Source organism: Carex rostrata, chromosome 18 (genome assembly GCF_964058835.1).
Source record: "Carex rostrata chromosome 18, lpCarRost1.2, whole genome shotgun sequence".
Taxonomy (NCBI): Eukaryota; Viridiplantae; Streptophyta; class Magnoliopsida; order Poales; family Cyperaceae; genus Carex; species Carex rostrata.
The window spans coordinates 2,835,473-2,858,089 of NC_135935.1; the positions used below are offsets into that span (position 1 = coordinate 2,835,473).

The 22,617-nt window shown below is 33.4% G+C and overlaps 2 protein-coding genes across 2 annotated transcripts; both read right to left on the minus strand.

The window, feature by feature from the left end:
* Positions 1–7,792: 7,792 nt before the first annotated feature.
* Positions 7,793–9,323, minus strand: LOC144569787 (uncharacterized). Its single transcript, XM_078320261.1, has 3 exons — positions 9,227–9,323; positions 8,684–9,068; positions 7,793–8,306 (listed from the first exon to the last, which is right to left on the minus strand). The coding sequence occupies exons 1-3, from the start codon at positions 9,321–9,323 to the stop codon at positions 7,793–7,795; spliced, it is 996 nt and encodes a 331-aa protein (XP_078176387.1).
* Positions 9,324–19,490: 10,167 nt separating this feature from the next.
* Positions 19,491–21,991, minus strand: LOC144569884 (chaperone binding / ATPase activator). Its single transcript, XM_078320367.1, has 6 exons — positions 21,520–21,991; positions 20,960–21,013; positions 20,294–20,374; positions 20,106–20,175; positions 19,893–19,981; positions 19,491–19,797 (listed from the first exon to the last, which is right to left on the minus strand). Exons 1-6 carry the CDS (start codon positions 21,703–21,705, stop codon positions 19,663–19,665), a joined length of 615 nt encoding a protein of 204 aa, XP_078176493.1. The 5' UTR covers positions 21,706–21,991; the 3' UTR covers positions 19,491–19,662.
* Between the last annotated feature and the right edge of the window lie 626 nt (positions 21,992–22,617).

The following is a 22,617-nucleotide window of genomic DNA, read 5'->3' on the forward strand; positions in this document are numbered from 1 at the left end:
ATTAATTTTTTGATAAAATTTCTCAATAAATCATTAAAATTTACTATAAAACTACTTTTAGTCACTGAACTATAATTTAACCAATTTAGTCATTTAACTATAATCTTTATTTAAATTTAGTCAATCCGTATTAGCGATATTGTTCTCTCTTTCTTGTTTCCTGTTGAGAAAAAGCCATGTATATCTCAAATCGGAGGAAAGTAAAGGAAATGATGAAGATCAAAACAAGGAGTTTATCTTTGATTTTCTTGCTACTAATATGTGGCAGCCATGATTTTATCATCAGAAAATAAAAGGAGAAAAAAATCGCCAAGTAAGAAAAAAAACAAGAGAATGAACTAACTGAAATTTTTATTTCTACCATATACACAAAAAAGAAAAAAAAAACACTCTAGTTTAATCAGAATTCAAAATTTACCCAGGCCACCAAACCATTTAGCAACCGCAAAGACTGGGGGCCACTAATTGACCTTGCGGCTCCAGTTTAGGTGCCTCTCAATGAATTAGCGGCCCCAATTTTTTTTTTTTTTTACATATGAGAAAAAAATGATGGGACCCATGATGAACCTACGGTCAAAACGTTTGCCAACATATATTGGAACCTGAGTTTTGAAGATATGAAGTCCTTTGACTCATTATATTATTTTTGAATTTTTGTTCTCTGCGCCGCTAAAAAACAAAAACGAATAGGGTCGCTAATTTCAATCTAAACTACTCTTGTGCTATGTGCTAAAAAATATTAAAAAAAAATTGGGGCCGCTATTTCATTTGGAGGCCTCTAGGTTGTCAATTGGTGGCTCCCAGTCTTTGAGGCCGCTAATAGTTTGACGGCTTGAGTAAAATTAAAATTCTTATTAAATGGGGGTGTTTTGGTTTATTTAATTTTTATTATGGTATAAATACAAATTTCGGATGAACTAAGGAAGGCGTAAACTATTGTCCCAAATTATTAAATTAATAGTGGGATGATTAAGTTTGAACAAAGATTGAAGTTTAATAACTAAACTAGAACATATTAAAATTCAGTAACTAAAAAGTATCTGATTTAAAGTTAGAGACTAAGAAAACTTATTCTAAATTAAATAAATAAATGATTGATGTTAGATGCAGAGTATTACTGGTCAGTAGTTAATTGTTTTCTTCCTCAAATTATACGATTAGGGAAAAAATAAAAGAGAAGATAAATTTTACTTCGCGACAACAACAAACAAGTTTTGTTTTGCATCTAGTTAAAAGTTAATACGTCAAAAACAAGTTGTTTCTCTTGCATTCAGCTAAAAGCTAATACGTCACGTGACCCTGAGGCTCCCACTTCCCGCCATAAATGTTCACCACCCCCCCCCCCCATTGCAACTTTTCCTCAATTTCTCAATTGTTGCTTTCCTCATTTTCTCGGAAAATTGGATGCATTCCGTTAGCATATTGGAAGATGCAAGTGCCTTTGTCATATGAATTCTTTCTCTGTTTTCCACAATATTTTTTTAAATTTAATTACTCAGTAATTATTTTCTAAATATATACATTTACATATCACACTAAATTTATGCATTTATAGTTAGAAAATTATAGAATTTTTCTCTAGATACATAACGAAGCAAGCGAAACGTTGGGGTCTTGTGAAATTTGATGTGCAACGGCACCTACTTGACTACGTCCATTGTCACCACTGGGTAGCGCAGATGGTAAAGACACCCCACTCTCCTTTGAGAGATGTGGGTTCGATCCCAGCCAAAGGCTGAAAGATGTGTGAGTGTGTGGGGCCTACGGGCATATCTCAAAAAAAAAAAAAAAAAACGTCCATTCAAAGAAATATTTACGTCATGTTCGACGAGACAGTAAAAATAACTTATATTTCATTCTGACAAAGATAATCCTTGGTTATCTTCACTTTTTAATTTTTCACCCAACACAGCTTTAGTATATAGTAGTACACTATAGCAGGTGAATTTAATTTTCTAAATAAATAAAAAACCCAAGGTATCTTTTTCTGCCAATATGAAAATATTAAAAGACGTGCGTCGAATATGGTGTGGAAGTAGCATTCGCGAAGTTTAGACTATGCGTAGAATACCACGTACGGATAACAATTGGATAAGGCTGAAGAAAAGTTTTTGCCCAATAAGATAGGAGGAAAAATTTAATAAGGAACGAACTCTTGCCAAGGAATCTTATAAGTTGGGTCTCTCTGATTTAAATACTGGGCACGTGTTCCCCGCTTTCGCGCTAGTGCTGTAAATGAGCCGAGTTTGAGCGAGTTACCTCCAACTCGAACTCGGCTCGTTTAATAAACGAGCGAGCCAACTCGAGTTGAGATGGTAATAACGAGTTATAGAGCCAACTCGGACTCGGCTCGTTATCAACTCGAGTTGGCTCACAACTCGTTTAACCAGTGATAGTATTACAACACAAGTTCAAATTCAGCTCATTATCAACTCGAATTGGCTCACAACTCGTTTATAACTCGTTTAACCAGTGATAGTATTACAACACAAGTTCAAACATATTTTGCACGAATCTCAAAGCACAAATAACAGTCTAGAGATTCGGATTTGATTATTTTGAGATTTATTGTGACCAATACTATGTAACTCGAGTTATAAATGAGCGAGTTGGGGCCAACTCGAACTCAGCTCATTTATTAAACGAGTTGGCCAACTCGAGTTGTAAATGAGCTGAGTTGTAAATGAGCCGAGTTAAACGAGCTGTAAATGAGCGAGTTACGAGCGAGTTACGAGTTCGAGCTTTTTTGCCCAGCCCTATTTCGCGCTAATCGATCAATTACGAGTCGCTTAGATCTCTTCACGCAATTTATCTTTTACTCTTTTACCGCACTTGGATCTAACTCAAGAAAAAGAGGAAAACAGCTTTGGCTCGGCATATATTACCAAACCCGTAATTTTGCGAATTCGTATGATATCTCAAACTTTAAGTGTTTTTTGCAAAAATCTCAACCGTTCAAATACGTTCTGCGCGAATCTCAAAAGTTTGCCCAATAATGAAATGACGTTACAATGTTGTTATTTTAATATTAAAAGTAGAATAGTATATGAAAGTTACAATTAGATTGCAGAGCGAATGTATTATTTTATAAAATTTGTAGTCGAAAATGCATAATTGTAATATTGTATAATAGTAGTAATAATAATGACAATGACATTAATTAGAATATATCAATAGTATCAACTACTATCAAGATAATAATAATAATAATAATATAAATAAATATTTTCATTTCTTCATTCTTATATTAAGCAAGTAAATTATCTGATTTGTCTATAATTATGAATTAAGATAAAATTTTGAATTTGAATATCAACCTTTCAATTAAATAGTTTATCTTTTTCTTTATTCTATGCATCTTTTGATGTTGCTCTACGTCTTTTTATGTTTATTACTCTATGCCTTATTATATTAGATACGTATTTGCCACATGCAGATGTTAAGATTTTCTCATATTTTTTGAAAACTTTCTTAAACCTCCTTAGTTAAATGTCATTTAAAGATACATATTCACAATAATCACTACAATTTTTAATTTCATTGTATGTTATTTAAAAATACAAATTCACGCGTAATAGTAATAAAGATTATATATTTTTTTTTGTATGCAATTACTAAGTTAATTATTTCTTTTCTTTGGACTCCAATATTCTAAAATAGTTGAGAAATAAAGAGCTAGTTTTCAGCATTAGTTCTGTTTTTTTTTTTTTAATCTCATGTGAATCCAACCTTCTTTTTCTCAGAAAAGCAACAGATACAAACACTAGGGCTGTTCAGCAAAGGGACATCAAACCTCCTTAAGCTTCTTTTTAACTCATTTAGTTTCTTTAGCCGCTTAATTCTTTCGAAATCCATTAATTAAAACAACATACATGAGCTTCTTAGTATAGATTAAGATTTAATTCTGCTTGTGTTGCCGAACGGCTTCATTAATTAAGACAAAGTACCTGACTAAGAACAGTGACCCGTTTCACATATAATGCGACTCATAGTCTTAGTAAATCATAATTTCAACCTATGATTGTGAGTTAAGCGTCCTGTATTGATCTGTCTTTGGGTTTAGAGCAGCTGTATCCAGACATCTGGTTCTCTGCCTTTTTCTTTTGATCTTTCTCTCTCATGATTTCTTCTTTATCTTACTTCAAGCACGAAAAAATATTAAAAGATAAAGACGTAAAATGTTCAAACTGATTTTAGATATTTTAGCAGATTTTTGCCTTGTACAAAATTTACTGAACTCTTTAGCATCCATAGATTGTCCATCAAATTCAACGTTTCTTTCTTTACTGATTTATAGGCTTAATTAAATAAAATATTTTTTAAGAGCCACTTGTTCATATTTTACTCACCAGCGAATTCATAAATTATTGATGCTAGTTTTGCTTCGATAATAATAAATGTTTATCAAATCTTTAATTTTAATTTATATTTCGTGTTAAACAAACGAAAGGGTGGACAACTCTTCCCAGAAAGTTCCACAAAGAATGCAAGTTCCGACTATAATCTGACCTTTTTGGGTCTAAATTAACCAAATTTTTTTGAGAAAAAATAAATCTGTTTTTATGCTTCCTGAAATACATAAAAAGGCAAAAATCAATTAGCAGTGTTTGAAATCCATTCTTAGATTAAAATAAAGGCCGAGTGACTTAAATTATCAAATTTCGTAGATTTAAGAATTATAATAGTTACAATAATCCGTGGATTATATTACACAAAAAATTATAATGAACTACCTCAATTCACTGCAAGTTTGGTTATCATATCTTCATAATTTAAGTCACCAGATTTAATCAGGTGACCGTAACACCGGAGACTTATAGTGTGGCTGCAATAAGAATTAAAAAAAAAAAAACTTGGCCAAACCGTTACCATCTCTAAGGCTGTTGACAGATAAAAAAAAAAAAAAAAATCATTCCACATCGTTCCACGGCACTTCTTCGTGTACGATATTTGATAAAATAATGCACAAATTAACAAAAGCTCCGAGGCTTAGTTTTAGAGGGGGTTTTTTTTTTTTTTTTTTTCTAATATTGATATCACGGTAGTTAGTTAAGCGGATGCTAGCAATTAGCGAAAGTCAATATTTTAAAATATGATTTTCAATATACGTGCAACTCGTCACTACAAAGGTGTGGAGTTGCATATATGATAGAAATGCGGATAGTGTGTGGATGTGTAGTCTTAAAAAAAAAAAGGTTCACTAACTAAAAGTTAGTAAAAAAATAATAAAATACAATAATATACTAAAATAATTTTAATTTATTAAATGATAAATACCATATCATTCTCATACAGTATAATTGAAGCAACTTGAGCTGTAAATTGAATCAGGTCATGTATTTTACGTTATAATCGGTTTGGTTACAATCTAACTAAATTAACACACCTTGTTAGGATGGAGAGCAGGGAAGACAGGGGAGGTGAAGAATAGAAGGGAATAGAATTGAATAAAAATGAAGATTAACTTATATAATCTTTTCATGTTTGAATAATTAGTGAGAAAAAATAAATTTAATTTTCGTTGTGTCTTATTTTTTGTTTGGTTAATTAAAATTTATAAGGTTAATGAAAAATTCAGTAGTTTATGTATCTTTGTGATAAAGTAACTTGGATGAAAATTATATATATAAGATATAAAGTTGAGAATTTGTGTCATTTTTTTCGAAAATATTTACAATAAAAAAATTTTCATCCGTTACACCTCAAATCGAGAGAGAAATCAATTTTTATTTTTTTTAAAAAAGAAAAATAGAGAGAAAAATCGATTTTATTAATTATAATCGATTTTTATTAAACTTTTCTCCTCCATGTACACTTCACCTCCGATATAATTTTATCAATCAAAGACGATTCAAGAAAAAAAAAGAAAATCTTTCCATTCTGTCCTTCCTCTACTCTTCACCCAAGATGTAAGTATTTTTCTTTTTTTTTGGGTTTACCGTAGATTCCAGGTATTCCAAATTTAATTTTGGTCTGTCCAATATGGAGTAGAAATTGTGATGTCTAAATTCCATTTAAGTGAAATGATGTCCACAGTCTTATTTTCCAATTATTTTGTAAAAGAAAAATATATTGTCTTTTCCGATCTCTGCTATTCACAAGTACAAGTTCGACAAATCAGTCCATATATGAGCGATACCAGACAAAATACAAGTGTCCGGTGCAAAGCCAAGTTGTCTCTTTTCAGGTTTTTACTATGTTGACTGTTTGTTTTTTTGTTGGAGAAAAAAAAGGAAAGTTTTGATAACTGTTGATGATTTTTTTTTAGAAAAAATAGGCAGAAGCCCTTCCATTGAGAATAAAATGCAGAATACAAAAGTTCTAAGAAAAGAAGACAGAAAAGAAAACTAGCAGTGTGAAGGTGTTCAGCCCTGTAAGGTGAACCTCACTGACCCTAGGCGAAATTAAGTACACCCATCCTAAAACCCACATCAACAACGAAAAACATACCAAGCACTAGAGAAGGCATGATAGAAGCTGATCCATTGTATCAAACAGAAATAAAATAAAGCACTAACATAGTGTGCTAGTTAAGGGATTAGGGAAACAGCCCTTTAAAACATAACAGCCAACAAGGAAAATGAAATGTGAACTTATCAGGTGATCATGAGTGGTGGTATCAACATTTGGGAAGTGGTACCAAGGGGCATCTCAAGAGCAGGCAAAGGGGAGAGAGATTGAATGGGGATCATGTCCAAGTTCTCGGGGGTCCAGTACTGAGTAAACTGCATGGTCATCCTCTTTTCTGTACCTGTCCAATAATCCAACAAGGAGCAAATTAGTAAAATCATATTGCGTATTATAGGAATAGAGGCATTTTCAAAACAAATAGAGTTTCTTGTTTTCCATATGCACCAGCAAATAACACCTACAACCATTAACATGGCCTCCCTTTTTTTGAGAGACATAGATTGAGCCAATTGCTGTATATTGTCTAAAGAAGTCCAATCGCCATAAAAATTTTTGAATTTTCCCATCCAGAACCAAATCTGAGCTATATAAGGACATTTAAGAAAAAGATGTAAGGATGTTTCCATGTCACAGTTGCAAAAATGACAGTGTGAGTCTCCTTGCCATCGTTTTTTGGTTAACACATCTTTGGTAAGTATTTTATTTTGAAATAATAACCACATATAAATTTTGATTTTCAAGGGCAGCGGTACTTGCCACCACAAATCAGCAAATTGAACATGAATACCTCTAAAAGAGAGAAAATTATATAAGGAGGAAGTAGTAAATTGCAAGTGGGGGTCCCATCTCTATTGAAGGAAATCAGCAGCTGTAGAGAGAGAACATGAAAGAATAATGCTAACAACCTCTTGCCATTCAGAGAGAAGGATACCATGGAGGTTCCGTTGAAATTGAAGGATGGACCCTCGAGAATCTATAACCTCTTTTACACAAACTAAAGGATTAGAACATAAATCATAGAGATGAGGGTATGTAATTGACAGTGGGCAATCTAAGTGCCAAGAATCTGTCCAGAATTGAACAGTGTGACCAGAACCAATCTGAAATGTACAACTCAATTGTCATATATATTGCAACTTAGTCACTTCTCTCCAGAAATGAGACATAGCAGAAAGGGGTGTTTTTTAATTGTATTTTACAAGCAAGATTTGTTTCCAGAGACCTGAGTAGTGAGGGTTGGACCACTTCCACCACCACTTAATTAACAAAGAGACATTCATGAGGTTTAAATCTTTAACCCCTAATCCTCCGTATTCCTTGGGATAGCAAACTAGGTCCCAATTTATTAAAGACGTGGACCCGTATTACCTTGCCACAGAAATCATTGCCGAACTCGATCAATCTGTTTTCGAATTTTAACAGGCATTTTATAAAGAGATAACATGTATAAAGGAACTGCAGTCAAGACAGAATTTACCAATGTGAGGTGACCCCCGATAGAAAGTAGATTACCAACCCATCCCTGCAACTTTTTAGTGACTTTATCAACAATGCAACTCCACTCAGCAGTGGTCAGTTTCTTATCACTTAAAGGAACTCCTAAATATTTCAAAGGTAACTTGGAAAGTTTACACCCAAAAATATCCGCAAGGACAAGCCCGTCAGTAGGAGAAATATTAAAAGGAATGAGTTCAGTTTTGGAAAAATTAAGCTTGATACCTGATAAAGCTTCAAAACCAAGCATGGTCCAACGGGCATATTTTAAATTACGAGGGAATGCCTTCAGAAATAAGATGGTATCATCCGCGTAGTGGCAATTAGTGATACGTTGACCATTATTCAAACTAGGGCCAAGACCTTGAAGAAGGTTAGCTGATCTGCCTTTATTAAACATTCTACACAAAACATCTCCAACTAACAAGAACAAAAAGGGTGACAAGGGGTCCCCTTGACGGACCCCTCGATGACACGAGAAGTAGTGAGATAATTCCCCATTAATATTATGCAAGTAGAGCTACTATGTAGTAATCTAATAATCCAAGAGATCCATTGAGGATCAAATCCTCTCGTAAGTAAGACGTCTTTCATAAATTGCCAATTCACCTTATCATAAGCCTTTTCTAGATCAATTTTTATCACTACACATTCCTCTTTAGTTTGCTTACAAGAATGCAGAATTTCATGACTTAACACTACATTATCTAAGATATAACTGTCCCGAATAAAGGCAGCTTGGGTTTGATCTACAAGTCTATGCATAACAGAATCTAACCTAACAGTGAGCACTTTAGAGATGATTTTCATACTACAATTAACTAAACTAATCGGCCAATATTGTTTGATAGAAGTGACTTCCTTTTCCTTTGGAATTAGACACACAACAACCTTATTAAGATGTTCTAAAGAGAGCTGATTAGCAGCAAAAGCTAACACTAAAGAATGTAAATCTGTTTTAACAAGGTCCCAAAAGTGTTGGTAAAAACCAAATGGTAGTCCATCAGGGCCAGGGGCTCCCGTTTTGTCAGAGGAGAAAACAACATGTTTAATCTCCTCTTCAGTGAAGGAGGAAACTAACACTTTGTTTTCAAGTGAGGTGAGTTTTTCATCCTCCTCCCAAAAATCAGATTGTAAGTGGGCTCCTTGGATGCCAGGAGAGCCTAAAATACTTTGATAATACTCAATAATGTGTTGTTTAATAGTGGCGATCTGATCAGTCAATTGCCCTTGAATTTCCATATGTACAATGGATTGTTTTTTGAATCTATGAGTTGAACACTTATGAAAATATCTAGTATTTAAGTCCCCTTCTTCCAACCATCTTTGTTTGGATCTATGTTTCCAATATCGTTCTTCCTCATCATAGATTTGATTAAGGGTGAGTTGGCACTATTGCCACTGAAGGCATTCTTCATCTGTGAGGTCTCGTTCCTCTTTGAAAAGTTCTAGCTGTTTCAGCTTTTCAAGGTTATTTCTTTTAATTTTCTTTTTTTGACCTTCATTATTTTTGTACCAGCCTTCCATTTTTTGAGTTATGAATTTAATTTTCCTATGCCAACTCAACTCAATCTCACCATAGAGAGGAAATTCATTCCACCATTTAATCATAAGACGGCAGAATTCAGGATCTTCCAACCAAAGAATGTCAAAACGAAAGGGAGCTTTAGGAGTAGATGGTTTATGTTTAGTATTCAAAAGCAAGGGACAGTGATCAGAATAACTGTTGATGATAACGCTGGTTTTTCTAGTTTCACCGCTAACCAGTGAGGCAGTGCCATAAAACATGCATCAATCGAACATGCATATCTGAGTTTACTGATGAATCTCCGATATGTGCCAAAAATAACGGACCGTCAATGATTTAGTTTATTTTCGCATGTACCCACTGCCCGATGAATTCGTATCCTCGGAGTTATCTCAAACTTTGCATGACTTTATGAAAAATTCCAACCGTTTAAATACGTTCTGCGCGAATCTCAAAGCACAAATAATACAGGCCCCTGCTCGATCTATCACCGAATAGGTACTGGACACGTCGGTCACGCAAAAGTTGAGATATCTTAGAGGATACGCACTCCTGCCCGATGGTAATATGAATCAATAGGTCGAGATCGCATGTTGAGTTCTTTTCGTAGCTGCTTGTGTTAGGCATATAGCATGCCAACGTTGATCAAGAGCAAATAGTGTGTCAGGTTTTTATTTAGTGATAAAGATAATATTTTATGTGTTAAAAATTACAGATTTGAAAATCAGATAAATAATTTTTTTTATGAATATTTAATATTTGAGTCTACTAACTTTTACTTAAAAAAAAAATCATGCGTTTTTTTTACAATGAGTGCTCTCAGAATATGCCACTTCAGAAGACAGCTTGCCAATTAATTCCGGAAAAATAAAAAAAAAGATATATGTTCACTTGTAAATGTACGTAACATAATCCGACAAGAACCAAAACAATGACTTAATGGTTCCAGTATGTATCTAGATTTTTGATCCGGCTCATTCAATTACGATTCGTTGAATTTAGTTTCAAATTTAATATTATTTGAGGTCTATTGCATACTAATTGACGATTAATTACAGTTTAGTTGCAATTAATTTGTATAAATAAATAATCAAGCTATATTGGTAGAGTCGGAGACTCGGAGTGATCCGTGAACAGTACGGATATTTTTGTTAATGGATTCAGATTTGGATCAGATTCTAGTATATCCAAATGCGAATTCATTCAAATTTTATAAGATCTATATCTATACCTAATAAGTGTTTTAGGATCCAAAAGTGAATTCATATGTATTGTCAGATCATATTAGATGTTTTATTTACAAGTATCTAAAATATATAACGAGCCTAATTTTTATTAAACTAAGTTATACTACTAATTAAAGTTTAATTTTTTTAATTTATGTATCCATATAGCTTTGATATAATTGAGATCGTATTTAATATACCAGAAGAACATTAGTTGTCGAATTCTCAATGGATTTCAAATTGGAATCGTATAAAACTTCAAACGTAAATCCAATAAACATATGGATTCTTTTTAAATATTTATATGCAGATCAATAAGCTATCATATAGGAAATTTATTCTTGTAAATTTGAATCGGATTATCGAACATTGATTGAGATTCCTAGATATGGGTCAAAGAATTTCGAACCATACTTCAATCAAGTTTGATCAAAGCCGTTTATAGAAAACAATAAACCAATACTAACATGAGCCGACTCAATGACCCCGCTGCAGGATATACAAATAATATACTTTAATTATGTTGAGAAATACAAAGTAAAGAAAAAAAAATTAATAGCACATGCCATGATTTCCAAAAAAAAGAAAAGAAAAGAAGTAATACCATACCTAGACTAGACGACCGTGGATCGAGAAGCAGATCAGATGTCTATCGAACTTGTTTTAAGTTCGATGGATTTTAGAACCGTTCACTCCGTTTTAAAATCTGTGCGCTCCACTTTAATATTTGTACCTATTTGTGTCAATTTTGTGTGCACATATCTTAAAGAAGATCGAACGATCTTGAAATCCATCGTAATTAAATAAAGATTCGATGACAATCAAACCTACTCCATTCTCATACCAGATAGGAGATGAGAAGGAAAAAAAAGAAAAAGAAAAAAAAAACAGAGAACAAGATCCAATGCACAAACGTCTATCTCAGTTGTTGCCTTTCGTATTGTTGAAAAATGCATCGAACCTTTTCCCCTCCTAACTTTTGAGTGTCGCTATCATGGGCCAGGTCACCCCGGACCACCAAAATGGAACATGACGCTGTGCGAGTAAGTCGAAATAAGGATCGAAACGCCACAATTTATATCCTTGTAAAATATCAATGTCATGTCTTAATTTAATTCTACTCTCTTACTAGCACAGTAGTACTCGTATCTTTACAAGTACGTACCTATCACCTCTAAGGCAATTGCCTATTTAGACAATAAAGTCACACTTTTTTCCTTTGTTTTTTCCACCTGCCTCTAAAAGGAAAGCTATGGTTGAAAACTGCATCTCAAAATATCATCCGTATATTACATGACTGGCTCATTCTTTTTCCCATTTTGTCTGTAAAGTTTGATAGATCATATTTGAATTCCTAATTGTTGCCCAAAAGAAAAGGTTTATTTTTATTCTCTTGCACAGAACATGACCATAACTAGTAACATGGTAGAAATCAAGCTTTTAAAAAGTATCATTAAAAGAACTCCAGACTTAACACAATGGCACGAGCTAGATCTGTTTCCCTATAAAAAGACGCATATTTATTTCTCGCGAAAAATATTTAAAGGATGCTGGGATATATTGAGACCCTTTAATGAAAAAAAATGAGTGATTAAACTTATTAAACTTATTAAACTAATTAAATAGTTTTTGGATCCTGAAAATTCTCTAGAAAGTAGAAACACCTAAAAATTAATTAACAGTTAGATAACGATTAAACTGATTAAACATAAAATGACATTCTCGCATTTAAAAACTATTAAAAAATTTAGAAGCCCGGTAGAAATTGTTTGAGAACATATGAAATATCTGACATTTTTAAGACCAAAGTGTAAGCCATGACCCATGACAATATTAATTCTTAAAAATATTGTGTGCGATTCATTCGAGAGTATCTTGCGAACAAGATTCGGAATATTCTCGGTGCTCGCACTGTGCACTGATTAGTCCGGGTGGAATATTGTTGCATTATTAAAACAAATAAGAGAGAAAGTGATAGCTTTGTCTCGACTCTCATAGTCTCATATAATATAGCATTGCCAGTTTGCCACTAGCACAAATTGCACAAACGGAGGTCAGCCTCTTGATTTTGGTCTTTTCGCATTGAGTTGTTGCGGTCCCTGTCTCACTCGTTCACTGTGCTGCCCCCCCAACATTCCTTCAGGTCAGGCACATAAAAAATCATCAGCTTAATTACAACACTGAATTTCACTTCGAGAATAATATATGATAAAATCATCCTCTCACTGTTTAAGAGAGATTGTCAATTCCATGTCTATACTATTTTTCAAGTAAATGTTGGAGGATACGCCACTCAAATATTTAATACCCTTGATATTACAATAAATAATTTCTTTTATCCGGATTAATTTCAAACTCATGACCTCTCATATATAGATCATATATCTTTGTTGCTAGAATAAAGACTAGTTCTTAATCCCATGTCTATACTAGAAAAGGTATTCTCATATTACAATAAATTTTGGCCTGCCAGTATCTCATTTTGGGTTTGAAATCTCGACCGCCCAATTAGATTTAGGCTAATTCGATTTACGTATGCAATGTATGGGGCCTCTTTAATATTTGTGTCAGTACGGATCGAACAGTTCGGATTCGTTCTACATAAACTCAAAATTTGCGTTACTGCGTATGATATGAATTCCACAAAGAAGGAATTTATTAGGTTATGTGATGAAAGGCTTTCAAGTATTTCTCGATCTTCATAAATAAGTCCCGGTTTTTATATTAAGTTGACAACTGATAAGTTGGTTAATTTATAAAAGCCAAACAAAATATGCAGACCGAATGTTCCCTGTCTTTTGTTGATAATTTTAAGGGCACAACCATCTCTAATTTGACTGAATTCGTATCCTCCGCATTAACTCAAAAGAAAATCTTTTGAGGTAATGAATCTCGACCATCTGATCTGTTTTAAGATTCGTGCAGACTACATCCGCACTAATATTAAAGGACTCCTCTCTCTTTTTTACCCCGTTTTGGTTTCTTAAGGTTTTCCCCGTGACCTATTAAACAAGAAAGGTTCTCCTGTATTATTTTTCCCTAAAATTAATTCCCTTGCGGTCGTTGTCTTCAAAAAGCTTGACACAGAAAATTGACAATGATATTCACCCTAAGATTGATCTTCTACATCCATAATTTCTACAGCAAGCTTTTTTATGATAAGCAAAACTCGTACTTTAAAAGAAAAATGAAATCCTACTTGAGTGAGTCTATGGTACTAAGCATATCACGGGTTGTTACCGTGTTACGGCTCTATATTTGAGTTTTCAAATCCTAACGGTCGATCCGAACCGTTCACCTTGTTCTCCATATTAATATGTTTTTGGAGACCAAATTTTATATTTTTTGAAATTTGTTTACTATTTTTTTAGATATTTAGAAAATCACTTGATCTGAAAATTCTGGACCATCCAAAAACAGTGATTTTCAATAAATCTAAAAAATAGTAAAAAAATTTCAAAAAATATAAAATTTGGTCTCCAAACACATATTAATATGGAGAACAAGATGAACGGTTCGGATCGACCGTTAGGATTTGAAAACTCGAATATAGAGCCGTAGCACAGTACCAAATCGTAATATGATAGTACCATAGACTCACTCAATCCTACTTTTCAATTTTAATAGATTTGTATTGGGACTACTTGCAGGAAACCTCTTACAAAGAAAGGATATATGATATCGTTCCTACTTCCTAGAAAGCAATGACAATAGAAGATCCGCAGATACCTTATAAAAGAATGTAATGGTGCGCAATCGGCCATTTTGGGAGAGTGATGCAATGATGTTTGTTTTGTGTGGATTTATGGTAACCCGAGATAGGGCCCAGTGGTAGTGGTCCGTCCATCATAGGGTTACCAATGTCCTTTTGAATTATTGATGACAACAACTCTGTTGAATCCAGTGGAGCAAGAGGCAGCGGAGTAGGTCCGATGGTCTTGGGAGTTGGGACCCACTTTTGGGGAACCCGTTTTTACAGCGTGATTTTTAGTGCGTACAGCGTTTGAATTTTTCGCGGACCAAAATGTCCCTACAGCGAAGTAATAGAAAAAAGAGAAACATGGCAGGGGATGAGCTGGACAGGAGCCTTTTGGTCCATCAAAAATTTGAACGCTGTACGCATCAAAAATTACTCCGTAAAAATGGGTTTCCCACTTTTGGATCCGATTTGCTGTTCAATACGCTTCAAAATTCGTGCGCACCAATCTCAGATCGGGATCACACGCATCTTAAAGTGCATCGAACGATTCCCGTGTCCAACCAACCCAAAAGTAGGTCCAAAGACCATGAGACCTACATTTTTCTCATAGTAAGAAATGTGTACAGTAAATTTGAAGGAACATTAACATTTCTCAAATAACGGGGAGATGTACAAGAGATGTCTTGGGGATTTTGAAGAAAGCTCAACCTGTGAAGTGTTTAAATTCTTTTGTACGTATGAGATTCTTTTTAATAATATGGCAGTTAAAATTATTATATGAGCAAAGCTAGGGTGTGATATGCTCACCAAAAAAGTTTGGTGAGCACAACTCCAAAAATATATCGTTTGTCGTGCACTGAGTTTTAATTTATGATATGAAAATAATGTATTAGCCACAGCTTATGAAAACTTTCCTTTTCATCCCTTTCTTGTGCCCACTTTATTACTGATTCAAAATTTTAAATTGAGAGCAAATCTCTACTACACCAAAAAAGAATATAAATAATTACTGTTAAGCTAATTAGATTGTTGTTATTTTCTTAAATGAAGTTATTGTAACGATAATATTACTGTAATTATAAATCTACAACAATATCTCACGAGCATCAAGAATTTCTAAACGGAAAACATTATCTTGTTTCATTCTATCACAATTCAAATTATAAGATTTCTACTGTAATTATAAATCTACAACAATATCTCACGAGCATCAAGAATTTCTAAATGGAAAACATTATCTTGTTTCATTCTATCACAATTCAAATTATAAGATTTCTTATATAAAAGCGTATAACTGATTATATTTAGCTTTTCTATTGTCCTTAAATTTATTTAATGGTTAAAAAAAGTACATTCATAATTGTCTTCTATAAAAGGTGGTGTATTGGAACAGGGAGCAAAAGGCCTCATCTCCCGTTAGAAAAGAAGAAAATTAGTTTCTTTATTTATTGGTCCTATACAGAGGTGGAGCTATGTTGTTACAGTTGCCTACCCCTGAATTTGAAAATTTAATTCATATCCCCATGTAAATATGGGCTTCTGCCTACCCCTGAAATACAATTTGCCTACCCCTGATTTGGTCTCATCTCTCGGTAAAATCAACCTAATTGTTGCAAGGGATTACATTTAAAGGATCTCATTTCTATCTCTTTTTCCTTCGCCGGAAAATTTTAGCTTTTTTGTTCTTTCTCTTCCCGTTGTTTTTCAGGATTGAATGAGGAAGATGATTCCCTTAAATGTATATAAGAATGGTTTACATGAACCATAAAAGTTGTTAAAAAGTCTTTGTGAACCATGCTTACACAAAAACACATAGAAAGAAGTGGGGGCCACTTGTAATATTTAATGAGAGAAAAACATAGAGTGCCCTTTTCTGCTCTGCTCTTGGAATATAATTTCAAGGCTGGACACATCTAAATCTTCCATAATTTGTTCTTTTTCTCTAATTCTACATACCTAGACATCTCCATTTCAATCATATTTCATGTTTTTTTTTATTTCTCTTATCTTTTTAATCATTTTCTATTTTATTTTTTCTTAATCTTTTTGTAATACATGCATCAGAACATTAAAGGGGTGAATTAATAACCTGAATAGTTTTGTAGAAATTTAATACAAATAATCCATGAGTACTATCAAATTATTTAATAAGTGTCTGAGATTTTTTGTGTTAAAGGAAGCCTTTTACCAATTTTAATTTTTAACAAAAAATACTAATTATAAATTTAATAATAATAATAATAATAAATAAATAAATAAAAATAAAAAATAATAATAATAACAATATATCAATAAATATATATATATATATAGAGTTAGGCTGGGGTGCTATGGATAGCATAGTGGCCTCTATGCTACGGCTCAATATTTGAGTTTTCAAAATCCAAACGGTCGATCCGAACCGTTCATCTTATTCTCCATATTAATATCTGCTTGGAGACCAAATTTTATAATTTTCTGAATTTTTTTACTATTTATTAAGCCACTTTGAAAATCGCTAATCCAACGGTTTTACTGTTTTGTGCAGCCACCGTTGGATCAACAATTTTGTAAAATACTTAATAAATAGTAAAAAAATTCAGAAAAATGTAAAATTTGGTCTCCAAGCAGATATTAATATGAAGAATAAGATGAACGGTTCGGATCGACCGTTTGGATTTTGAAAACTCGAATATTGAGCCGTAGCATAGAGGCCACTATGCTATCCATAGCACCCAGCCTAACTCTATATATATATATATATATATATATATTTTTTTTTTTTTTTTTTGCCTATCCCTGATAAAAATCCTGGCTACGTCACCGGTCCTATATCAATAATACAGATACCAAGTATTGGGTGGTAGTGCATTTATGTTAGTCTTTATGCAAATTGATCATGTTTATAAACCTTGTATTAATTTATTATCTAAATATATTTTCTGTACACATTGATTATGTATAAATTATATCACCATGCACCTTCTCGGAAAATAATCGCATTATATAATCTTCAAATTTTATTTATCTTAACCTTTCCGCAGATAATGTAAATTTGTTTGACCCATGTTAATTAATGAAAGTTTAATTAGAACAAACCCTAAAAATATAAATTCAACAACAAAGGTTACATTAGTCAGGGACAATTCAATCCTTGGAGAACTTTTTTTTTGAGGAGATCCTTGGTGAGCTTAAAAAGGGTGTTCGTAGAGGAAACGCAGCTGTCAAATCAGCATCCAAGTATTGAGTAGAAATAGCATTCAAAGAAGAGTAGAACTAGGGTCCTCTTAAGCTCACCAAAGTATTTGGTGAACTTGACTCTAAAACCCATCAAATCAATTTCAAATGACGAATCCGAACCGTTAGAACCCGCCTACTTTACGTGTGATGCATCTACATGTGAAATTTTTAAACATTCAAATTAGTTTAGTATAAAGTCAATTGGTCAAAATTAGAAGGTTAATAAATTAATTTTAGTGCATTCATTTTTTGAACATTTTTTAACCGCTTGACTTTATACTAAATTAATTCGAATGTTTAAAAATTTCACATGTAGACACATCACACGTAAGGTAGGCGGGTTTCAACGGTTCGGATTCGTCATTAGAAATTGATTTGATGGGTTTTAGAGTCAAGCTCACCAAACACTTTGGTGAGCTTAAGAGCACCCTAGTTCTACTCTTCAAAGAAGAGACGGTTCAAATGTCTTCATTTTTGGTGTCTCTATTATGTCTTTATTTTTAAAATTTTTAATAATTCCAAATTTAAAATTTAAAAGTCAAAATAAAACTGTTGGATATGATCTACATCATTTTATTTATGCACGTGCAAAAAATTATAGCATGTCAATTTTATTTTGATTGTCAATAAGATCTTGTAAAAAACGCACTAATGTGAATGATTTCTAGACGTTGATTTTTGAACTTATTAATTCACATAAAAACAAAATTGAAATGCAATGATTTTTTATGAGCACATAGAGAAAATAATATAGATCACACCCAACGGTTTTTTTTTTAATTTTAAGTTTTAAATTTTGAATTATTAAAGTTTAAAAAAATAAAGACATGATAGATGCACAAAAAATGAAGGCATCTCAACCCTCCTCTTCAAAGAAAGGAAAGATGGCATGTAACTTATTTTAGTATGAATATATTAAAAATGTGGTTAGTAGTAACAAAGAAAGCAACTGGTGTGCAGAAAGCAGAATGCATACGTAATTGCGTATCACAGCTATTCAATATGCTAATTGTCATTTACGGCATCTTATAGGCAATGATGTACACAAAAGTCTTCGAAAGATGGGGTAAGCCCTAGGTCACCCCGAAGAGACGAAATACAAATTTAATCATTATATCCCAAATTTGGAACAAATAGGAAAACAAAAACAGAGCGCCGCGTCTCAGTCGGCCAACTGGAACTTGAGAGGTCAGCACACGGCAACGCATGATTTTGATGAAAAAATCCGAAGGGACTTAATTTAGCTTCCTTCTTTTACGCTAATAGGCTTTGCTTGCTGAATTAAATTTAACCTAACAAAAACTATCTAGGAAAAAAGACTCCATGTTTTAAAAGTAGCGGGAGAAATTTAGATATATATCCTGCGTTAAAAACGTGATTTAAATATTTCTCCATTCAAAATTAAAAATTACTTCTCCTCTTAATTTATTTTTATTGATACTCCTTTTCCTAATATAATCGATTAAAAATAAAATTTAATGATGATAAAAAAATTAAATGGGTAGCTTTGTCTCTTATTCAAAAAATTTGCAGAGAGGGCTGCAGCCTGCAGACCATGTTGAGGCTCATGCTATCTCACAAGGCCGCAAGGGGGCAGTAAAAATTGTAAAGCACAGGGGGGGTAATTGGGTATAATCCAACACAGGATGAGATGTGCGCAGCTTGACCACGTAGAGCTTTCCAATAAAAAAAAACTGCAGCAACTTTTGCCCAAAAATGGGCCCAAAATGAAGCCACACCAAACAGGCTGTCAGTCGAAATCTTACCCTGAATGTCTCAATTAATCATCATGCATCCAAATTGCAGATGGGCTAATCATTTTAGATCTTAAATTATTTTTGCCTCTTTTGATGGCACGGACAAAACCCAGGGACAATTTTTAAGACCGAACGTATAAAGTGTACAAATACTGAAATATTGGAACTTAAATATTGCTGAAATGAGTCTTACACCTCAAATGTCTCCTCTATTTAAAATAAAGACATTGCACCTTCATGTGGCACAGATGAAACTAGAATTTGCAACTACTGTGGTCTAAGCAATACAAATATTGGGGAGGTCAGACTATTAATTGGTGACTGACCCTACCTATCCTTGAGCTCATCTTCAAAGATATTCAACTTCTGACGAATAGGAGTGAGGAAGCTTTTTAAATCCTTACAGATCCTCATTTTGTCATCTGTTTCAAGACTCTTCTCATCACTAAACCTTATTTCAATCTGCAATAATTAAGAGCAACCAATCAATCATTGAATCACAGATAATACTTTTGTCTAGACAGGGGAAAAAGAGAAGATGGATAAATTTTTCATACCTGCAAATCATCAATTTCTCCAAAAGAAAATTCAGGTATATCCAAATGGCCCTTGACCTTCGTATCCTCATCCTTAATTTTCCATTCCCCTGCAACTCCAGTGGCAGGAGAATAAACATGTAAGATCACCAAATGTTCACTAAGATAAAGCAAATAGCAAAGACAGCAGACAGACATTAGGAAGGATGGGACAGAAGAGAGAAAAGAACGGACCTTTGAATTTCAAACTCAATTCATAAGAATAATTCACCTTTTTCTTGTTTCGTACAGTAACCAGGAATGCCTGACAGAAAAAGGCAAAAGCAACATTGCAGTCACTGCAGAGAGTCTTTGTAGACTAAACAATGAACACATAATAACAACAACAACAATTAATACAGAACAAACAATTGCATACTCACATCACCAGAACATTTGGAGACTCCATCAATACTTGCATTCCCACTTGAGAACTCCAGTGTTCCCAACGATCCCAATAAATCCTAAACAATGTAATCAACTCGTGAATCGTCAATTGAATATAATTTTTAAGATTCACTAAACTTTCTGAAATGAACTAAACAACTAATTACTACATAAAGCAGATGAATTTATTACAAAATCATCACAATACGCTATATAATATCTAACATAAAGATGCAAGCTACTTTAATTTACTTAATTAACAATTTACATCATAAACATTAGTTAGTTGCAATAGTTGTTCACAGTTCACCATCTCATATGTTTTTTTTCTATCTCATGCTTCATGCTTCGTCTACTGTATCTTTTTCTGGCACAAACAACCAAATGAGATGGGAGGCAGAAAATCTAAATAAGCTCCATGACATCGGCATTAACAGATTTTAGCGGATCTGTGACCGCCAACCCAACCCATGAATCATGGACCATAAATTGAATCACTCAACCAAGTGAAGTAAATTGAATTGTGAGATTTAAACCAGGAATTGTAGCATTCTGACTTTGTTGCTCCTGAATAGATATCTTATTTATTCAACTAAATTAAACTAAGGAAAAACGAATTAGCTATTTGACAAAGCATCACTATCAATAAGAAAGTGTTATACCTTTAACCTATTACTTGCCCATGAATTCAGGTTCTTCTCCTCCCACGTTCCAGCCTGCCCAAAAAACAATTTCATATAAGCAGAAGTTAAATCAGCAAGCTTACCATAAATGTCAATAACAAATTGCTAACATTAAATCAGTCATTGAGCAATTAGCACCGTAAATTGGAGCAGCAACAACTAGATCATGGGCGGATGTACTGTATTGGAAAGGGGTGCTTAGCCACTCCTATGATTTTAAACTTTTTTTAGGGTGAGGTGGTAAGTTGCCATCTCACATTTTCATGGATAAAAAATTTATTTACAAAGGATTAAAGTTTTTTAATCATGTATATTAAATTTAATTTTTAAATAATCTATATAGTTCACCCCCTCATAAAACTTTAAATATTTTGTAGTCTAGTGGTTAGTGTACCCCTTTGTGGTTGTAAAAGTCTTGAGTTCAAATCTCACGCCCACACATTATGCATTTTATATTTACCTCCCACACTATGTTAGTCAATAGCGTGCATAGGTAGTGGATTAATCAGATATTAGAGAAAAAGATGAGGAAGAAGGACCTGATTCCAGACGGATCCAAGGGAAGAGGAATTGGATTGCAACTTGGGAACGTCTCCGGCAGAGAGCTTACGCGGAACTGGAGGTGGCGCTGCGCCATCTTTGGCATCACGAACCCAATACCTATACGACGCCTTCTTAGTTTCCTCCGCCACCGCCGCCGTCGCAGCTGTTGTCACCTCCTCCATTTCAATCCTCTTCGGATTTCTCCTGTTCGATCGGGAAAGGAACACAAGAGAGAGCACGGCGATTAAACAGATAATCGCCAATGACCAGATTAGATCCAGCGCAAGCGCAAACGAGACTAAAAACCGAATTGGGAAATGCGCCTACCTTCCTTAGCAGACACGGACGCTTTTAAGCTTTATTTTGTTGACCGATTGCCCTCCCATGTATTTGGGCCTTTTGTGGTAGGCCAATTCGGGAGACTTCCGGATGCTTCCAAAGTTCTAATAGTTTCTCGAGTCTCTCGCTTTTAGGCTTCCATTGCCGAGCCTAAAACAAACTTCAAACTTATATTATCTCCATACTTCGTTATGGTCCCGTATCGATCCGTATCGTGTTGAAAGTTGACCTATAGTCGTACAGAGAGACTCGCATAGAGTCACGGCGCAACTGTCCTACATTTCGAACTTTTATAGTTTATAAATTTAGATCAACTATGTGAGTCTTGTTGAACTTCTATAAAAATTTAGATCAACTTTATCTCCTCTTTTTTTCTCGTACTAAATTTTATTTGCCCTTTATAATTTGTAATTTGTAATTTGAATTAAATTAGAATACAGTATTGTATCCGTACATTGTAACATAAGTATATTATAAAATTAAACTTTAAAATTGAACAAATAGATAAATAATAAATAGCAATAAAAGAATGCATACTCAACTTCTTTTTTTAATTATTTACAACACAAATAAAAAATGTATAATAAATTCAAAGAAGGAATAAATAATTGTTTTATTTCTTCGGTGAAAAAAATATTCTTATTTATTTATTCCAAACAAGTAGCATTAATGTGTGTTTTTTAGACTGGTTATCACCAAAACACTAACTTAATATAGAAAAATACAAATTGTTGTTGAAATAAGATAAGTGAAAC

Excerpts from the sequence above, each read along its gene's own strand:
- LOC144569787 (XM_078320261.1), bottom strand. The coding sequence starts at position 9,323 with ATGAAGAATGCCTTCAGTGGCAATAGTGCCAACTCACCCTTAATCAAA. Across the intron at positions 9,069-9,226 it reads CATAGATCCAAACAAAGATG|GCTCTCCTGGCATCCAAGGA; the intron begins GTTGGAAGAAGG and ends AAAGTATTTTAG. Across the intron at positions 8,307-8,683 it reads TCTAAAGTGCTCACTGTTAG|AATGTTTAATAAAGGCAGAT; the intron begins GTTAGATTCTGT and ends TGTTTTGTGTAG.
- LOC144569884 (XM_078320367.1), bottom strand. The coding sequence starts at position 21,705 with ATGGAGGAGGTGACAACAGCTGCGACGGCGGCGGTGGCGGAGGAAACT. Across the intron at positions 19,982-20,105 it reads ATTGAGTTTGAAATTCAAAG|GGGAATGGAAAATTAAGGAT; the intron begins GTCCGTTCTTTT and ends CTGGAGTTGCAG. Across the intron at positions 19,798-19,892 it reads GAGAAATTGATGATTTGCAG|ATTGAAATAAGGTTTAGTGA; the intron begins GTATGAAAAATT and ends TAATTATTGCAG.